This window comes from Ursus americanus, chromosome 3, assembly GCF_024610735.1.
Source record: "Ursus americanus isolate L20-20 chromosome 3, mUrsAme1.1.p, whole genome shotgun sequence".
In the NCBI taxonomy this organism is placed as follows: Eukaryota; Metazoa; Chordata; class Mammalia; order Carnivora; family Ursidae; genus Ursus; species Ursus americanus.
Window position 1 is genome coordinate 65,381,209 of NC_142129.1, and position 17,451 is coordinate 65,398,659.

The following is a 17,451-nucleotide window of genomic DNA, read 5'->3' on the forward strand; positions in this document are numbered from 1 at the left end:
ACACTCACCTATGTCTGTTCTTTGTTTATCTAATTTGTTGATTTCCATCTTCACTTGTTTTTCCTACGAGAGGATTTAATGCAATGTCGGAATATATTCTGTGGGGCTAGCTGAAGTCCAGAGTTTCATAAACAGAATGATCTTTTCCCTCTATAGTTCCAGGGATTCCTGGAACTTATAAGGAAAACTCCAGCTATCTCTAAACCTCATTTATTTTATTTTTCCTGTTGAGGTATAATTGACATATAACACTATATTAGTTTCAAGTGTACAACATAATGAACCGATATTTATATATACTGTGGAATGATCACCATTAAATCTAGTTGACATCTGTCCCCATATATAGTTACAAAGGTTTTCTTCTTGTCATGAGAACGTTTAAGATCTACCCTCTTAGCAACCTTCAGATATGCAATACAACATTATGAACCGTAGTCACCAGGCTATACACTACATCCCCATGACTTACTTATTTTACAACTGTACGTTTGTACCTTTTGATCCCCTTCCCCTGTTTTGGCTGCCCCCATCCCATTTTAGATGCACCATAGTGCATGCAGACACACAGTGTGTCGCCTGCAAAAAGTTACAACAGCAACCAAAGTGCTCCCTGATTTCCTAAGTAACCAACTGAAATGCATCAATCCATCCGGGTTCAAACTGTAAGAGTGCGCTCAGACCGTTAGTGCGTGCAGTCACGGACCCAAAAGTGTAAACCAGGAGGGAGCAATAAATTATGTGAATGTATATGTTCATATAATGCTTTGCTAAATGCACCGTCCAAGAGCCTGTTGAGACCACACTGAAACAGTGAAATAAAACTGAACACTTAACATTGCGAAAGCAAAATTTGACTTAAATGCCCATGGGCTAAACAGGTTGACCATAACTAAGATTCCGGATGGCAGAGTAATGTCTCTTTTCTGCCCACAGTTTTTAAAAGTGACTCCATTGCTGTGTCAGCTACACTTCACTTGGAAAGCTATTGACTTTTCCTTTCTGTTGCCTTAATTTTCTTCTGCAGGAGCACAGAGGGATGCAAGTCCAGGTGGGCACCATGCCTTCGACTGATTACGCTGTGTAACACAGCAGGGAAACCTCTTAGCTCAGGCTGGGGTTGCCTGTTTAAGAATCTTTTTCTTTATAAAAGGTATAAGGTAGTAAACACAGCTGTAGATAAAGATTTTTGCATTTTCTTGCTGTTTGTTTTAATCTATTAAAATAATATAATTAAGAGAGAGCACAAAAACGTCTACAAAATTATACTATCTGTCCGTGTGCATGTACGCTGTGCGCCAAGTTTTACCCAGCTCACGGTGTTTGAATAATCTGAATGGATTTGACTTTAGAAGTGGTTTTTTACATCTTTGCCTACGGTGTTGTCAGATCATAAAAATACAGTGGCTTAGGATCAATGAACTTTAAAATTCTAAATTGATCTTGGAATTAGGATGTTATTAAAGATGACTTAAGCTTCACTCTTGCTATTTCCTTGCCAGAGTTGGATCATTGCTCTGAATTCCTGTCTGCCGATTACTTTTCTTTTAACTCCACAAGGGGTATTTTTTTAATTGGAATATTTATATATCTTTAAGAAGAATAAAGGTTTTGTAAATAGTATCACAGCCAAACCTTCCTTTCAAGAAGATGAAATCTGAGTTTAGGATGAAGTATATGACTCAATTCGGTTTGCAAAGACATATAATAATATAATCCCATTTACTTCCTACTTAGATGAACTTGAAGTGTTTTCAGCTGTGCTATGTTAAATTCGTCTCATAGAGAATAGATTTGAGTGGATACTTAAGGCCTTTTCCTCTCCAGTTATGTTTAAGTTAAATGAATAAACATATTTTAATGTCTTAATTATAAAAATAAAATGTGAAGAAGTCTATGATCTGCACTATCATTTGGAAATAAACTGAGAAATCCTATTAGGTTGGAATTAAGTGGAAAATAGTTTCCCCCTGTGGGGATTTTTAATTTATTCAGAATATTTCTATAAGTGTTTGCTAGTGAATCCTTTGAGATTACTTTGGTAGAGACACTCTTGAACGACAAACACATTTTTCTTGAGGACAAAGGGGTACAGTAATTAATTTCAGCATGGGAGGAATCTTGCTTTCTACTTATCCTTTCCATCACCTCCCATACTCTTTCCCTCACCTCCCTCCCTAGGTGAGCTCATTGTCAATTTATAAGAGCTTTAAAGCATTTTAGCTTGGGCCTGGTTAGTTCAGCCTCATGAATACCTGGGAAGAACTTTAAACTTAGATGAGGAATTAAACGGTTTGCTAACTCAGAGGATGAACCACCTCTGAACGTCGGTCCCAAGCCAGCGCGCCCAGCTCTCTGTTGGGAGACACAAAGGCCATTCAGCTGAGTTGCCAAAACCAATGACCAACAACCTGTGATATTTTTGAAAGCCTTCACCACTTTTGAAACAATCTTTCCTGTCTTTTCACCTCATCCCAGTTCATAGAAATGTATCTCTTCTAAACAGACATCAGACTGAATATTTCAGGGCTGTTACCTCAAGTTATTAGAGGGTCTTAGAGCCCTAACTCAGAGAAAAATGAAGCTCCATTGTAGACGAAATTACTCAGATCTATCTCCATGAAATGTACGACATAACCAGCTTTGTTTGTGTTTGAGATTCCCAGGATTGGAAAGTATTCTAGACGGATCATGATCGATAAAAACATAATAACAGTGAACTGCTCTAAGAGCATTTTTCACTGGACAGATAAAGAAAAGTAATGGAGAAAGCACTGCAAATAAAAAGTAAAATAAACCTCAGCCTAAAAATGGGACTTTTAAAACACAGGTAGTCTGATAAAAATTCTAAAGTCAAAAAGCACTGTTTGTATCAAGTTTGCATATATCATGCTAGTATCATTTTATGGGGTCCTTTATCTACCTGAATTATGTGCATCTCACTGATGTGCACAACATTTTACATAAACGAAAAATAGTTTCCATATTAAAAAGATCTTAAGTACACAAATTAAATATTTTCAGATGCACTGATTTGTCTGAGCTTCAAGCCCAAAGGAAAGGATGTTCTTTTCACATGCCTATGAGTAAACAGATTTCCAGATGGGCCAGGGGGAGAAAACTGAGTTTAATGAAGCTATTAAAATTATCTTTCGCACCCCTTCCCAAGGCATTCCTCCCTCAAACTCAGCGGCACTATCTTTCCAGTTCATTGGCATAGTCAATCACCAGCAGCCTCTCCAGCGTCTCATCTAGTTAGAGGAGGCCCTGCTTCTTCAGAACTGTCAAGGAAATAAGGCTCCTCCTTGACTACTCCCAGTCACTCTAGGTCAGCAGATTTAACACAACCTGTTTACTCCCCCCAAATCTCCAGACTTCGTACTGAATCCCAGAAAATGGTGATCCCGTGGGAGGAGGAGAGGAAGAGTATGAATATATAAGGAGTCAAGGAAAGGAACAAAAGGGCGTCGGATGGAAAGGAAGATCTGCTGGAAGCAGAAAGAAGGAAAGCCACGTAGTAAGTAAACTCGAACCCCAAAGACCAGCCGGCTTGTCCAGCCAGAAACTCCGAGCTTGGGAAAGGTTTGCCATTAGCGCGCTGTTCCTCGCGGACACTGGGTGGCGCTCATGGTAAAGACTTGCACTTCTCTTAGGGTCCCGCCAGCCCCCGACTCCCGCCCCTTTTCGCCCCGTGCAAATTTCGGCTACCGGGAGATGAAATTACTCACATTCTTCCTACGTGTCGCAGTGGGGAGAGCACTTCTGGATAATTTTGATGCCGTGGGGCTGTTTCTCCACGACTGGGCCTGTTGGTTGGTTTTGAAAGAGGCAACAGCATCTGGCCCGCTGGCCTGAAAACGAAGTTCCAGGCCTTGGTGTCAGAACCACCCACAGTACCGGCAAAAGTTGCTACCACGAGAGCCGAGATTCCCAGAGAGTGCGCACCCAGAGTATGGATCCGAAGCGGGGCCCAGGCCCGGATGCCGTTCGTGCATAGAGCCACAATGACTATGAGGTTAAGTGAAATGGGACTAGATTCAGACTCCTTTCAAGGTAGAGCTCCCACTCCCTCCCTCTGCCTATAAGGAAAGGGTAGGGGGAAATGGTGTCCAGCTAGAAAAAAAGCAGAACAAAATCAAGAAAGTTGAGGCTCTGGACCTTCAGAGGCACCCCCGGATTTGGAGGTCTCACACGGCAGCAGCCTTTCTTTGCGCAGTTGGCTCTGGTCTGGCATGAGGACCAACACTTCAGGAACTGAAACAAAGACGTTAAATCCTTCCCTACCGCCCCATTCCTTCTTGTCTTGGATAAAATACAAGAATATCTTTTTTTGTTGTTTTTTTGACAAGGGAAAAGTGAAATTGAACAAGGTCTAAACTAACTTAACATTGTAACATTGTTTCCAACCGGATTCCTAACTTTTAAATTGTGTCCAAATTCTGCCATTTCCAATTCCATATTAGTTGAAATCTGCCTTCTTAGCAAGGTCTAAGGACATACGCGTTGTGAACATAGCCGTATTGACTTTATTTCCCTTCACGTAGTAACTTTAAAATCTATAACAAATAAAAAGTGGGGGAGTGGGGGCCAGCTAAGGCAGCCCAGCTCCCTGCACCACTTGCCTTTGCCAGGAGGTGTTTTGAATCGTCCCTGGCTTTGCTCTAGGGAAGCGATTCATGTAATTAAATGGCAGGATGTGTGTAAGGTGACTTGATGGGCGCCAAGAACTTCTCCAAAGCAGAGACCAGGACTAGAAGCCCGATGGGGTTGGCACTGCTTTCCCAATGCCCTGTAGTTCTTCACAATTTAAATCTAGGGGTGAACAGTGGTGCCAAAATCGACAGCATGAGGTGAGGGTGAGTGGACAGCCAAGGCTCTGTTTACCTGGGCGACTATCTCAGAGAAGTTCCAGGCTGCGCAGGCTTAAAGCAGGAGGCTTGGGCCGGGTTGGGGATAAGGATGGAGGGAGAAGGGGGGACAAGGGTGGGGGGGACCTGTGACACACACCTCCCCTTCCCTGTGCACTCCTGCCCTGAAATCGTCCCCAAAGGGCAGTGCAGCAATAGCTGTGGTTTTCCCGCACCCAGCCCGTTGAAGCAAGGAGTTGGTGCACCGGTGGCTACTCTGATTTGCAGTTCCGCAGCAGCCTGGCATCCTGCTCCGAGGTCCAGGTCCCTGGCTCTCCCTGCCGGCCTGTTTTGGGTCAGAGTAGCTCCATGGCCAAGGTAAGGCTAAACTAGCACTAGACATAACTAATGTAGACACTTTTCTTTGGTTGAGAGTGGGTGGGTGAGGGAATGAGAGGCCCAAAGAGCCCATCCTAGTTCTCGGGTGGAAATCCCAGGTTCTGGGTCTCAGATTCCCTGGAGGTAGATGCTGGGAGGGCCCAAATCAGGATCCAGCTCCTGCAGTTGCCTATTTGAGGGGAGTGGAAAGGGGGGGTGGTAGTTTGACTCATGTTAAATTTCTAAAGTCCCAGGTGGATCACCACTACAGCAAGAGTGACGTGTCATGAGAAGCAAGGTCTGAACCTCGAGTTCCAAGTGTTTGATTACTGAGCCTTCATTCCCTTTGCATATGAGCTAAGGTGTGTTTGCTGCAGGAAATAAAGGGAAGGAGGATACAGAAACTGGAACTCAAGAAATGAAAAGGCTGGTCTTTGGGTGCGACGTCCAGGGAGCTACGAGGGGGCAATTCATGGGCTTCACACAACTTCCCTGAAGAGTTTTTGTCCCTGTCTACTTTCTAGTCTTCTTAGGGTTTCCCCATTCCATCCTGGAGGAATGACAGATGGTCGTAAGTGAACCATTCACTTCTGCAGGAGTATTTGGCCACTGAACGCAGTTATGGACCCTCTATTCCAACGGCATCCACACAGACAAGAGTCCTGAACAAGATGTGGGGCTGCCTGCTCTTCTTGGGGGCCAGCAATTTGGGCATCATTAAATTATTTGTGCTTGTGACAATGATTTTTTTTAATAATGACTTTTTATTATGCTAGTCACCATACAGTACATCCTTAGTTTTTGCTGCAGTGTTCCATGATTCATTATTTGGGTATAGCACCCAGTGCTCCATGCAATACGTGCCCTCCTTAATACCCATCACCGGCCTATCGCAGTCCCCCACCCCCTCCCCTCTGAAGCCCTCAGTTTGTTTCCCAGAGTCCACAGTCTCTCATACTTCATTCCCCCTTCTGTTTACCCCCCCTTCATTCTTCCCTTCTTTCTCCTACCGATCTTCCTATTTCTTATGTTCCATAAATGTGACAATGATATTTTTAAGCGATTGTAGAGATTTAGGGTTGCAGGAACTCTCTGCCATTGAAAGCTGAACGGGCAGCGTGCATTCTTGAGCACCCTTATCCAGCCCTTGTCTGAGAAGTACTCATCTCCTGCTGAAGAAGTGCTTGCTGCAAATTTGTGTCATTCCCAAAATCACAAATTTTCAATACGGGTAAGTTACAACTTGCCTCCCAGCACCCCACTAAGAATATTGTTCTCAGTTCCTTCTCTTTTTGGGTCCTACATCCCTGCTCCCTCCCCCCATTCCTTGCTTTGATTCCTCATTTCAATATCAATGTTCAGTTCCACACACACACACACACACACACACACACACACACACACACCCTGCAAGCCACAGGGGTAGGACTGTGGGGAACAAGGAAAGACCGACGCCCACCTCACCCCCCAAATATGTGCATTTTCCGAGGCCGCTGATTGGAACACATTGTCTCCAGACATTACTGAGCTGGGTGTTGGGGCTTCTGCGTTGTCTTCGGTATTCACTGAAAACAGATTGACTGAGACCCCCTCCCCCAGCAAGCAACAACACACAGGCGCGCGCGCGCGCGCACACACACACACACACACACACACACACTCCCCCCCCCCCTCCATTTTTTTTCTCTCTCTCTTTTTTAAGCAATGCTTTGTTGTGCTAAAACTAGTTGGACGAGTTAGGGTGTTGCTGCTGCTCCCGAGGCCCTGGCCAATGGAACCCGATCCACCCCGCTGTGCGTAAGCGCGCAATTAAGGATTTAACCAAGGCTGTGCTGCGCCTCAGCCATCAGTCAGCCAGCCGGAGACAGAGCCTCCACGACTCCCAGCCTCCTCCTCGCCGCCGCCGCCTCCCCCTTCTCTCCTCCTCCTCCTCTTCCTCCTCCTCCCTCGCTCCCACAGCCATGTCTGCTTAGACCAGAGCAGCCCCACAACCAAGCCGGGCAGCAGCCGCCGCCACAGCAGCAAGGACAGCCGTCGCCTGTGAGCGATGACAGGAGTGTTTGACAGAAGGGTCCCCAGCATCCGATCCGGCGACTTCCAAGCTCCGTTCCAGACGTCCGCAGCCATGCACCATCCGTCTCAGGAATCGCCAACTTTGCCCGAGTCGTCGGCCACCGATTCCGACTACTACAGTCCCACGGGGGGAGCCCCACACGGCTACTGCTCTCCTACCTCGGCTTCCTACGGCAAAGCGCTCAACCCCTACCAGTACCAGTACCACGGCGTGAACGGCTCCGCCGGCAGCTACCCCGCCAAAGCTTACGCCGACTACAGCTACGCCAGCCCCTACCACCAGTACGGCGGCGCCTACAACCGCGTCCCGAGCGCCACCAGCCAGCCAGGTACGGGGGGCGCGGGATCGGGGCAGATACAGGGGGAACCCGGATTCTGGAGGGGCGAGTTGGGGGGGGCAGCGGCAACCATTACAGTGGGGGCGCCCCGGGCAGAAGGGAGGGGGGCCTGGACTCTGCAACCGAGAGACGTTCTCTAACGCCAGCATTTTAGGGATTCTTGGAAGAATCCTCCCCTCGGGCACCTGGGGGTGGGGGACCCTCAAGTCTCTGGATTCCCAACTTGCCTGGTCTGAAAGCCAACTAGGCTGAAAAGGGGGTAGGGGTGGAGAGAAGAAAGACTCAAGCAGCATGAGTGGCGTTTGCGTAATAAAGGGGAGGTTAGTTGTTGGAATTTTTGGTGAGCGTGCTCCGTTGGTGCGAGTGGGAGTGGAAGGCTGCCTCAAAGACTCTGTCGGGATTAGTCTGAGAGCAGCCACGAGCCAGCGTGGTGTCGGTGTCCCCGGGCGCGCGGAGTGGGGGTTGAGGGCTGGGGAGCTGGAGCCCGCCAGAGGAAGAACGCGCCAAGAGCCTTGCGGTTTATCCAGGGCATTTCCAGAAACAAAAAGCCATTTAAGGGTGGAGGAGGGTTGCTGAGGGGTCCCTAAAATTTGTCTTCCTCTTCCCCACCTCCTCTCTTTTCGCCCGCCTTGAAACTTAGTTGGAGAGTTTAAGAGGGCTAGTGAGCTTGGGCGGTAAGAGAGAGGCATGAGGTCTCCTTGGAGAGGTTTTGCTGGTCAGGTTTGATCTCTTCCCACTAGCACATTAATAATCCTGCTAATATTAGCATCCCTTCTTTGGCGGAATCGAGACCACAGCCCTCATTCTCCACCCTTCCTCTCCGAGGAGCTTGCCACACACACCCGCGCGCGCGCCCGCGAGCGCGCGAGCACACACACACACACACACACACACACACACACACACACACACCAATGAGAGGTTCTCCACCCCTTCCAGAGATGGGTGGTTTTGATAAGGTGGTACTTTTCAGAAAGGGGACTTGTGGCCCCAGGGTATGTTTGTAAAGCTGGCGTTCAGAAAGTCCTTTTCTCCGTCTATATTCACGACTTTGAGAAATTCATCCGGACCTGCCTCCCCTTTCCTACGAAAACACCCTACCACGGAATCCTTTTCAATGTGTGACTCTTGCTAAATTTTAAAAGAGAACCTAGGGGGTGGTATGTCTTCGTTCCTTTCAGTGTCTCTGTATTTCGTGTATAAGTGAAAGATATTTTTTTTTCCTTTTGGCCAAGAACTTATTAAGTCTATTTGTAGAAGAAACCAGACACATCTGTGCCCTCGCAGATCTGCAGGGAGATTATGGGGGCTGCATAATCGGCCCTCTGTCTGCAGCGGCCTGGACCTCTTGCTGCTGAATTGAAGGAGCATAGTTTGCTTGTGGGTCTTTGAACTTTGGAGACCTCGGTTAGCGTCTTCCCTGCCCATGCGTCTGGTCTCTGCGGGCGCCCGAACAGACGCCGACAGTGGGGGCGGGGAGGGGGGGTCACGGCCCAGGGCCTCCCCCTTGAAGCTCCAGGAGGGACTGGCCAAGCTTGCCCCAGAATTGGGGGTGAGCACAGGGTGGGCGTAAAAACAAGTCAGGGTGAAGCAGGAACTGCAGCAAGGGCTAAATCCCAAACGCCAAGAAGGGAGCTGTGCTGTACAAAGAGCTTTGCACAAGCCCACAGGAACCTGCATGAACTGAGTAGGGAATTAATCAAACTACCTGGCTTTTCCATGACTTGGGGGAGGGGCATATTTCTCTGGGTCTTGTTAAGAGGTGATATGGGGAAAGACTGAAGACTGCGTGGGTAAAACAAAACAAAACAAAACTCAAGGACTGTATTTGAGAGTTCTGCAAAAGAAACATCGTCTGCGGACAAACTCTAACCGGGTCTATTTTGATTGTTTAGAGAAAGAAGTGGCCGAGCCCGAGGTGAGGATGGTGAATGGCAAACCAAAGAAAGTTCGTAAACCCAGGACTATTTATTCCAGCTTTCAGCTGGCCGCGTTGCAGAGAAGGTTTCAGAAGACTCAGTACCTCGCCCTGCCCGAACGCGCCGAGCTGGCCGCCTCGCTGGGACTGACGCAAACACAGGTAAATCCGGCAGCGGTGGGGCCAAAGCCCCGCCTCGGCTGCAAGGCCGGCTGGGCCGCGCGGTTCCGTCCCGACCGGCTGGAACCGATTGGATAGCACCTCGAGAAACTCACAGACAGAAAGACACGGACCCCGCGCCCTTACCTCCATGAGTCAGGCCAGGTGTCGCCGCCGTGCGACGGTGGGGATGGGATGGAGACGCCGTTCATCCCCCTGCTTCGGGCCTCCAGGGGCGAGGGGCCAATTTCCTAGATTGGAAACAAGGGGAGGGTCATTTCTAGGACACCCTCGAAGCCTGGAGAAATTGGTTCTCTGCACAATGGAGACCCTTTCGGGGGAGAGCAGGGCCCAGAGGCCTCGCGGTGGTCTCGGGCCGCGAAGGTCGCCTCCGGCTGGAAAGCTGAAGGGTCACGCCCTGCTCCTGCGGAGCTTTAGGCCGTAACAGCCTGAGGGTCGCGAAGTGGGGGGAGCTGTTGTGCGGGGAAATCTTCCCCGGGTCGTCCCATTCCCTTCACTCCTTCTCCAGCTCTGCTGGGGCCTATAAAAATTAATAAAGAAATAAAGAAAGAAAGAAAGAAAGTTCGAATCGCCGCCCAGAGCTGCAGGCGCATTCTGACCTTTGGAAGCTGAGGAGGGAGTGGACGAGTTGGGCGGCAGATTGGGACACTGCTCCTTTCCCTCCACTCTGGCGCGCGCGCAGCCACCCCGAGCCCTAGCGCGCGGCTCTCGGGCCATTGTTTTGGAGACGCTCGCTACGCCGCGTTCCTTGCGCACCGCGCAGGCCTACACGTGGGCGCTCGCTGCCTGGGACACTCGCGCCCTCCTCCCCCAGCCCAAACAAAAACTAAAGCCTCAGAGTCCTGCCCTCGCAGGGGCTGGAGCGCGCCTGGCGGGTCGGGGTGTCCTCCGGGGCCCCTGATCCAGGCTTGGCCTCAGGCTCGGCCCGCTGACCTTAGGCCGCGAACTGCGGTGAGCCGCCAGGTCCGGGCCACCTGGGGTCCCAAGATGCCTCCAGTCGCCACTCTGGGGAAGGCGCGGGCGGCCTCTGAGTGACCCGGTAACGTGTGCCTTTGTTCCCCCACCCAGGTGAAAATCTGGTTTCAGAACAAAAGATCCAAGATCAAGAAGATCATGAAAAACGGGGAGATGCCCCCGGAGCACAGCCCCAGCTCCAGCGACCCTATGGCGTGTAACTCGCCGCAGTCTCCGGCGGTGTGGGAGCCCCAGGGCTCGTCCCGCTCGCTCAGCCACCACCCTCATGCCCACCCTCCGACCTCCAACCAGTCCCCCGCGTCCAGCTACCTGGAGAACTCGGCTTCCTGGTACCCGAGCGCAGCCAGCTCTATCAATTCCCACCTGCCGCCGCCCGGCTCCTTACAGCACCCGCTGGCGCTGGCCTCCGGGACACTCTATTAGAAAGGCGGCTTTCTCTTGCTCTCTTTTTTGGGACTGCTGTGTTTTGCTGTTTTAGAAAATCATAAAGAAAGGAATTCATTTGGGGAAGTTTGGAAAACGGAAACAGAAAGATTCATGTGTAAAGCTTTTTTGCATGTAAGTTATTGCATTTCAAAGGACCCCCGTCCCCCCTTTTTTTACAGACGAACTGTGGACACTATCAATGGTGCCTTGAAATCTATGACCTCAACTTTTCAAAAGACTTTTTTTCAATGTTATTTTAACCATGTAAATAAGTGTAGATAGAGGAATTAAACTGTATATTCTGGATAAATAAAATTATTTCGACCATGAAAGCTAAATGTTTCTAAAAAATACTCCTTTTGCCCTCCTTATAATAGGCTAATGACGTTTTATGCAGGCAATTAAAGGAAGACAAGCTCTGCAGAGATCCCAAGGGCAAAAAGGAAAACAGAAATTGGGGGCTGCATGGATGCAAAACTACATGTGTGTTGGATGCTGTACTTTATGTGTCTATATACATATTTGGCCTGTTTATAGTACTGCCATAAAATATATATTTAGGGTTTTTTTTTGCCTAACCACAAAAACATTTAGATAATTTTAAGTTTAACCCCAGATTGTTTCAGGTAGAAAGTAATGCTGGAATCTAAATCCGGTCCTCCCACCCTGTGTGTGAGTAAAAAAGCAGCAGAAACCCATCAATAACCACTCCAAATTCTAAGCTCAAGGCAATTGTCATGGACAACTCCCCCCCCCCAACAACCTCAGTGTATTGGCAGAGCAATTAGACAAATTACACTCCCTTCAAATGGGAGCTTCCAGAGATGAGGACAAGAAGAAGAGGAAGAAAAAGAAGAGGAGGAAGAAGAAGAAAAGAAGAAGAAAATTTTCCTTCCTATTACATTTTTTAAAAAAATATGAAATGTTTGCAGCATGGCAAATGGTAGTGTCTCAGACTCCTTGGTATATGATTATAAATTTATTTGAGCTCTTTCGGAGAGAGGAAAGGATCACAGGACTTGAGAAGGATGATAAACCTAAGTCAGTAGGGCAAGCAGGGCATGATGGGTAGGGGGCATTCCTTCTCCTGTCAAGAGAGGGAATTGTAGTGTGGAGGACAGGAATGAAAGCGTCTGGGCTCCGTTTTGATTTCATCTTGTGTGAGATAATATTATATATATTTTTCCCCTCCATCCTCTTTACCACTCCAGGTGGTTTTTTCAGGAAGGAGGTCTTTCTGCTTTGCTTTTATCTAAAACAGTGGCAAAGTGGTTCCAAAGGATGGGAAATTGAATGTTTGTAGGGATCTCTCCTTTGTGAAGCCTTCTTTGGGGCAGAGAGGAAGGACTTGCAGCAAATTTGGCCTATGTCCCATCCTTTTCCCTGCACCCCTGTACGTAGATATCAACACCGTCACCAGAGCTACAGCCTGGTTCAGAGCTGTGCTCTCCGGCCTGACTTGTGGGCATCTCTTTGTCATTTAGTGCGCCTGACTCTGTTTCCTTGGGACACCAAGGGAAATCCTATGTTGGAAATTACAAGATACGTGAGATATATTTTACAGCTAGGAAGTCAGCAGCAATAAATGTGACAAAAGAGTCTTCTTAAGTTGGGGGGGGGTGGAGATTAGCACATAAAAAATTACATCCTGTCATCTGAGGATTTCTGAGAAGGTTCTTCCAGGGTTGGGAAACTAGACCTGAAAAGGCACGCTGCGTGCCCGGAGGGGAATTTCACCAGTGTGTTCGCTCTTTCTCCTCTCTCCCTCTCCCTTCCCCTCCTCCCCATTTCCCCGACTCCCTTCCTTTCTAGACCGCTCCTTCGTAATGGCTAGGGCCTGGGGAGGGGAGGGGGAGGGGGAGAGGATTTCTCTAGTCCTGGGCGCACCGTGCCAGGCCCCGGGGCAGCACACGGGTGGGCCTGGGCGGTGGATCCCTCCTCCCCCACCTCCGAAGTGCAAGCGGCCGCTTCTCTGGTCGCAGCTTTCCTCCTCTCCATTCTCCTCCACCCCCTCCTTTCTCGCAAGAAGTTCCGGGTGGCGACGCGCTCGGGGACAAGCCGTAGGAACCCCCACTTCGTTTTCTGCGCTGGCAGAGAATGGGAGGACCCTAGGGAAAAAGTGGAGGGATCTACTTTTCTGCTTTTCTTTCTTCGTTTGAAAAGATTTGGGGAGTTTCCTTTATACCGAAGCCACGCTTTGTATCTGGGGAATCCGGCTTCGAGAAACCCTGCGCCGGCGGTTGGGAGCGCCAGCTTTCCCCTGCGCCCCCGGGTGCGTGTTTGGAGAGGCTGGCGGGGGCGCACCCACTGTACTCTAACATTTCCCATCCACCGGCCGCCTGAGAGCGGCAGGACTGTGCTTGGAACCTGCTCCTCACCTTTCTGCGCACGGAGAGGGCACATATTTTTCCAGCCGTCCCTGTCGTCTCCCCACCTCCATTCCTGGCTTGAAAAGGGGGGTCCCTTCTCTACCATCCCCAGTCACCGGACACGGTCAAGCTGAAGGGAGGACGAGTTCGGATTTTTCCCGGGAAAGGAGAGAGAAGCTCTTCTTTCATGACCACCCTTCCACCCACAGCCTTGACGCTGCCTGTTGTTAAGGACACTAGTCTCGTTGCGACGCGGGCAGGCATAACGCCGCGCGGACAGACTTGGTTTCAGGATTCCTTTGCTTGTGCTAACCTCACTTCTTCCACTCGCAATGGTCTCTTCTCTCGCGCGGTTTTTTTTTTTTTTTAACTTGGTCTGAGAGCCATGGACAAAAATATTCTGGCAAACCATTCTGCAGCGGGTTTTCCCTGGCACCATGGGGATTCTCCCAGGAGAATTTAACTCCCTGCAGTCCTGCGCCCAAGGATGTAAAAATAACAGATCTTCAGCAAAGTCTAAAAATATCTGTGTGATGTTTCTCTCCCTTGCCCTTCCTCCCACCTTCCCTCTTTCTCTCCATTGTTTATTCCTGTATCTAATATAAACGTGTACTACTCCCCGGCATATATGCAGTCTGTCTGACACGACTCTGCCGGGTCTCCATTTGCGCCTTCCGGTCGATCCCCACTTGCCTAGCTTTCAATCTAGTGCTCCCAAGATGTTAAGCCCACCCCAAAATTTAATTTTCTTTACCGTGGGCCTCTTCACCATCCCCACCATACTCCCAAGCCTCTACCCCTATTTTCAGACCTCACAAAGCCCAGGAGGTCCGGGGCATGCCGCAGGGCCAGTGCGATTCCTTGGTGCCCTGCCCGCCTCCTGGGCCCTCCTGTAAAAGATCAGATAAATTGGTCTTTTGTTTGAAGCTCTTGTTGGATTAGGCGGATTTCTGCCCCTTTTCCCCCCTTTTTCCTGGCGGCCACCTCCTTGTGGAACAGGGGGCGGCCTGGGGAGCCGAGAGAAGCCGCATTCCTGTGGGTGCCAGGCGGCTCCAGTGCTGAGCCACAGGGCCTGAGACACACACACACAGAGGAACCCGCAGACCTCGCTGCCCTTGATCTCTCTCTCTCCCTCTCCCTCCCTCCCTCCCGTTGGGGCACCCGCCCGGGAGCCTGTTAACCCACACTCAGATCCACCCAGGTCTCGGCCTCGGGCAGGAGCGTGGTTGACCCGCACACCAAACACACGCACACACCCCCTCCTGGGGACATCGGCCAGGCCAGGATCTCCCCGCCCATGCCAATCCTTTCTCTCCCGCCCCTTATCCCACAATCCCAGACGCGCCGGCTGGCCTCCTTTGGCTTCTTTGATCCCATAGGACGCCCCACGGCTCGCGGCGTCCTGGCCGCGCCGTCCCGGGAGTCGCCCACAGCGCGCCAAGGCCTGGTGGTGCTCTCCTCCTCCCCGCGCGCCCGACAGCTTACTCCGGCCCGACACCACTGGGTCTCCTGAACTCCCCCTGCCGAAGCGCAGGGGATGCCTCCTGGAACACTGCCCCCTGACCCCCGCCCTCCATCAGCGCTTCCTTCTATTCGAGGAGAGGACCCTTAGGGCTACCCAACCACTACCCTCCCCGCCTCATCCCCGCAAGCCCTTGGATCGCGCGCCTCCCACTGGCCACTGGGATCTCGCCAACCCGGAGCTCTCCAGCCCTCTCCAGAGGCACGCCCTGAGGACAGACGCCCTCCAGCACCTCTGGGAAGCGCGCCACGACGGCGGATCCGCCTGCGGTCACCCCTCTCCTCCACCCTTAAGCACCCCCCTCCCACAGCGGCTGGGTGGAGGCTTCCGCCTCGCGTGAGGTTGGGGAGGGGGCGCTGCGGCTCGCTCCCCGCCCTCCGCTCTCGTTCCCAGGTTGCCTGCGGCCCCTGCATACTGTACTTGGTTTTTTCAGACTCACAGCAACTCTGGGCGTCGAAAACAGCCCAAATAGCGGTAGCACATGTGGGATTGGCTAAATATTTTTCTACGCAGCCCCACCGCCTCCCCCCGCCCCATCCGCGTTTTCTTTTGCATGCTGACAAGCTTTAGATTCCCCTGTTGTACAGCGCAGAAAGTGTGCGTCGTATCTACGGTGGAGGGGCGGGCGGCGCCTTCCTCTTCAATCATCCAGGTTGCCCCCTGAAATGCAGTAACCCGTTTTATAGGTCGGGCTCTAACACTGAGGATGGGAACTTGGGGAACTTACATGAATCTGTCTTTAAAGGAGATGAGAGTTTTGTTTTGCAGCAATGAATGTTTCTGTTCTTTTGTTCGTTGGGACTTAGTATTTCTTCTGATTTATGGGGTCTGTAGGAGTCTTTGCCAAAAGTGCATGTATTATTGAGTCTGTCCCACATCCTAAACCAAGATTTGTATAAAACCGTGAAATACCACACGTTACGACCTTTCCCACAGGAAGAAAAAAAAAAATGGCTTCATAACATCATTCTACACACACACACACACACACACACCCTCCAAATTTCAGTAATGATTCTATCTCCACCATACACAGTCTAGTGTATTTTTTTTAAAAAAGAATGGGTGGGGGTGAAGGACTATAAACAGTTTCCAAGCTATGATTTTTTTTAAACATTCCTTTTTTTTTTTTTTTTTTTTCTTGCAAAGGTGAGAAGACAGAAATCTGCCACTGGAAGCTTATTGTCATCCAAGGACTATTTCTGCCACTCACCACTTGCAAGGTGGGATATAGGGGTAGGGGAAGAGGCAGAATGTGGACTCAACTTTCATCTATAAACAGGGACCACTAAACAGGGAACATTTCATTATTGCCCTTAAATTCATAGAAGCTAGGAAGCCTGCTGGCCACCTTGCGGGATGGCCCTAGTTGGGCAGCTCCCAAGTCTGTGAGTTGTTGGGAGGAGGGAGAATCATCACATACTGTTCTAGAGCCTGGAAAGAATGCCCAGGAAATTCTCCGTAGACATGGTGGAAAATTGAGGTCCTGGGGATATAAGGGTTTTAGGTATCCGAACAGGACCCCCCCCCCCCCAGGAACCAGAACTAAACTCCAGAAGTTTCAGCCAGGGCAGGGCTAACCCTCCTGGAAACAACAGCTAGAACCCAGGGTTCACTTTCACTCTGGGACCAGCAGAGTACCCCAGCCTCCCTCCAGACTCTCTTGCTCTAACTCTGACTCCCTTTCTCTAGGGTCCTTCCATATTTTAAGGGACTGACCTTGCTCTTTTACAACCATGTCCGGGAGCAGGAACAGTCCTTTATCAAAAATACTGGACTTTCTGGAATCTAGAAAGAAACACATCAGTGACTTATAGCAATAGAAGCAGCTGCACTAGTTTATATGCGAGGTGTTAATTAATAAAAGTTAATGATAGGATTAAAGCCAATAGTCAGCCTAGCCAAGTGGAGGAGACAGCTTCCCAGCCGGCTTTATTTAATTAGCAGCAATTAATACGTTTTCTGCTAATATCCTTTAGGACTCTCAATGACTTGTTCTCTGTGAAGAGAATGGAGATGGAGCTCAGGAACACTTACAAGCACCCAGGGCATTTTGCTCTGATGACAAGAGAGATTGCAAATTCATTTAAGCAAATGTTCATAAACAAGTGACAGGCACACTCTGAGGCAGCCTTGGTGGAAACAATGGTGAAACTGACAAATGTTCTTTGCTTGGGGGAAGGGCACTTTTCTTTCTTAAGCAAGGAAATGCTTTAGCTGGGAAAACAAAGACAGGAGGCACAGAAAGGAAAGAAAGAAAGAGAGAGAGAAAAGAAAGAAAGAAAGAAAGAAAGAAAGAAAGAAAGAAAGAAAGAAAGAGAGAGAGAAAGGGAAAATTATTTCAGACTCCAGGCAGAAGCACATGCAGCAGCCCTTGCAAACACATCAGCCCTACACATATTGAAGATTTGTACACGTAATGCTT

General features: G+C 49.6%; 1 protein-coding gene across 1 annotated transcript; it reads left to right on the forward strand.

The window, feature by feature from the left end:
* Positions 1 to 7,086: 7,086 nt before the first annotated feature.
* Positions 7,087 to 11,576, forward strand: DLX5 (distal-less homeobox 5). Its single transcript, XM_045793663.2, has 3 exons — positions 7,087 to 7,627; positions 9,532 to 9,716; positions 10,803 to 11,576. Exons 1-3 carry the CDS (start codon positions 7,273 to 7,275, stop codon positions 11,130 to 11,132), a joined length of 870 nt encoding a protein of 289 aa, XP_045649619.1. The 5' UTR covers positions 7,087 to 7,272; the 3' UTR covers positions 11,133 to 11,576.
* The last annotated feature ends 5,875 nt before the right edge of the window (positions 11,577 to 17,451 follow it).